We start from the raw sequence: 2,735 nt of genomic DNA, 5'->3' as shown, positions 1-2,735 counted from the left end.
GAGTTATATGGATACCATTTCCTAGGCTACATCTACTAAGAGATACAACCAGCCCCAGAGGATAGAAGGCAAGGTCTCAAGCGAGAGACGACTATCTGCATCAACACAACTAGGCAGGATTAAGGAGAAACTAAAACTGTTTTGCCACTTTTCCACCCTGCTGTGGTCTTCATGCCCTCTCTCAAGAAGTCTCAGCTTAATAATAGCTTAGCTTAAAATTACCCAAGCAATTCAGCTATGTTAATCTTAACAACCATTTCTGCACAAGAATATCTCTTCAGACTTCCCCTCATCACCTATTCCTAAATATAATTTCTAAATATATTCCTCATATAGAGAAGTATTTTTCATAAGATTTAAATTCAAGTGTACAGGCTGAGATGAATTCAGCAGATTCAGGTGGTGGTTGTTGCAGCTAAATGTCATTTGCTCCCCACCGAGTGAAAAACTTCTCTGCAAAGCTTTAGCTATCTTCTCCCCAGTCAAATAGTGTCTGTATTTTTCACCACCAGGAAGAAGCTGAACAGCCAGCACTGCTGGTGAGCTGCACTCACACGAAGAATTTGGCACTGCTTTTCAAAGTGCTGCTATTCTGGTGAAGGGACAGATACCTGCAGGTAGGTGATCCCAGCCAGGAGCTGGGCAGGTAAATGGCAGGCAGCGTGGCTAGCAGCTGCAGCCTCTCAAGGAACATCTGGGCAAAACAGAACCTCCCGGATCCTTTTGTTTTGAATTTGAGACAAGCCACGCTCTGCTTCTCCACACAAGTGTTGCTGACTGCCACAATCCTGCCTCTCCAGTGGGAAGCACCTTCAGATCTCTTCAGTTCCCTCTGAGATCTTATGGATAGATCTAACCAGAGATAGGGTCTGGCACACCACACTTGGAAAGCTGTTGATCCCTGTTTTGGGGGAATACAAATGATGCATGGAAGTTCGGTGGCCAGCTACTGTTTGTTGATTACATTGGGCAGAAAAGTTTGGACCTGCACAGGAACTCAAGACTGGAGCAGCATTGTTGAAGTGTTTTAAAAATAAACTATATGCCCTAGAAAAAGAATTCATCCTTTTGCCCCTCACACTTTGCCCGCTGAGGAGAAAAAGAAAATTAGCACTTGGACACAGACAGGAAAACAGAGAAGAAGAGGTAAAACCAAGTAATTTTCCATTTGGTAATGCCTGTCCTCTCTAGCATTTAGATAGCAGCTTCCTTTTACAGGCTATCTGAATTCTGGTTGATGAACTAAGTAATTACAGAATCATTAAGGTTGGAAAAGACCTTTAAGATCAAGTCCAGCCACCAAGATTCACTCAAAACTCAAGATGCCACATTCAGTTGGAATGCCAGAGAGCCGTGGTCAGTACTTTCCCTTCTCTCTCTCAGATGTACCAGTTTGATGCTTCAGACAGAGACAGGCATGCCACTGTGGGCTGATGCACAGGATGAGAGCCTTGAGACTGGTCTCATCTTGAATCATAGAAGTTAGACAACTGCTTAAAACTGAAATTTTACCTCCTTACCAATACTTCTGGCTTTAACAAATCTACAGCAATATTGCGCAGGGGAACACAAAGTTACACATACCACGGCATATCTACTTCCAAAAGGACTTTTTGTTGTGGCTGCTGGCTTGTCCACGCAGCACGACGTGGGTGAGACTAAGTCTTCATAAACCATTAAGACAGTCCTGCATCTTGGGCACTTCATAGTATAAAGTCCCACTACCACAGGAAATTACTTGAAGGCAGTGGTGCATATCTGCATGGATTACACTACAAAATTTGGTCTTGAATCAGGTTTAACCCAAGCAGAGATAAAAAACAAAGGTTCAACGCAGAGCAAGCAAACATGATCTCTCAATACTTCCTCTTAGAAAGTTCACTTTACTGTACAATAAAAGAATGAGTCAATACAGAATAAACCCCATCCCCTGATTTTACTGACTTACTAACAATGCCACTTTCTTTTTTTCCACTTTGGAGTTCAGCTTTGCAGGGTGGGGCTGTGCATTGTCACTGCCATTACAAGGATCTACCGATGTCACTTCCTTCTGCTGGTCTTGGCTGTCACTTTGCCTTTGATCTCCCGCTGAAGGAGCATGAGGTGGTGGCACAGGCTGCTGAGGATGATCAGGCTTGTGTTTTGGTACAGAAAGCAACTGCTCAGGAGGAACAGAGGCTGCTCCGCCCTGCAGCCCCAGCTTCTGACATTGCTGCTGGAGGGCTTTTTCTCTTTGCGTTTGCTTCCGACTCTTATTCACAGTGTGGGAGCAATGCTGCTGCTCCAAGGGTTCATACAAATCTGTAAGTGGATGAGAGAAACAGGATTAAAACCAAGGTCAACAACAGACTCTGTGAATTAGCTTTTCTGGGCAAGAAAACAAACTGGTGCAAAACGAACATAAGGAAAAGACATGCCAGGGTGTCAAGAGAAGGCAACATGGGAGAAAACCCAGGAACCTGGAAATGTTTTGTTAGCCTAAGAATCAGGAGCTATAGAAGATCTGAGCAAGCATCTGAAATGAGGAGAGGGAGGAATAAGGAGCCTGGACTGAGGAACTAAAGGAGGAACCTTGGGGAGGATTGGAGGCAACCCTTGGAGGAATCATGGAGACAGATGTAGGGCTAAAGACAGGTCCCAAGCAGTCTGGTGGGCAAACTAGGGGTTTATAAAGTGAATAATGGGGAGGAACAAGGTGACAGATGGGCAAAGAGGAGGTTGGGAACATAAGTGGG

The 2,735-nt window shown here is 44.5% G+C and overlaps 1 protein-coding gene across 1 annotated transcript in view; it reads right to left on the bottom strand.

Moving 5' to 3' along the window:
• The window catches only part of GORAB (golgin, RAB6-interacting), a gene marked incomplete at its 5' end in the record, with an annotated part of 7,997 nt that extends 5,696 nt beyond the window's left edge, over positions 1-2,301 (bottom strand). Inside the window, one exon of the mRNA XM_010285618.1 lies at positions 1,953-2,301. Coding sequence (XP_010283920.1) covers positions 1,953-2,301 — 349 coding nt within the window. The remainder of the gene's footprint in view (positions 1-1,952) is intronic.
• Between the last annotated feature and the right edge of the window lie 434 nt (positions 2,302-2,735).

This window comes from Phaethon lepturus, unplaced genomic scaffold, assembly GCF_000687285.1.
Source record: "Phaethon lepturus isolate BGI_N335 unplaced genomic scaffold, ASM68728v1 scaffold43624, whole genome shotgun sequence".
Lineage (NCBI taxonomy): Eukaryota > Metazoa > Chordata > Aves > Phaethontiformes > Phaethontidae > Phaethon > Phaethon lepturus.
The sequence above is the reverse complement of the archived record's forward strand: the minus strand, read 5'-3'. Positions and strand labels throughout refer to the sequence as shown.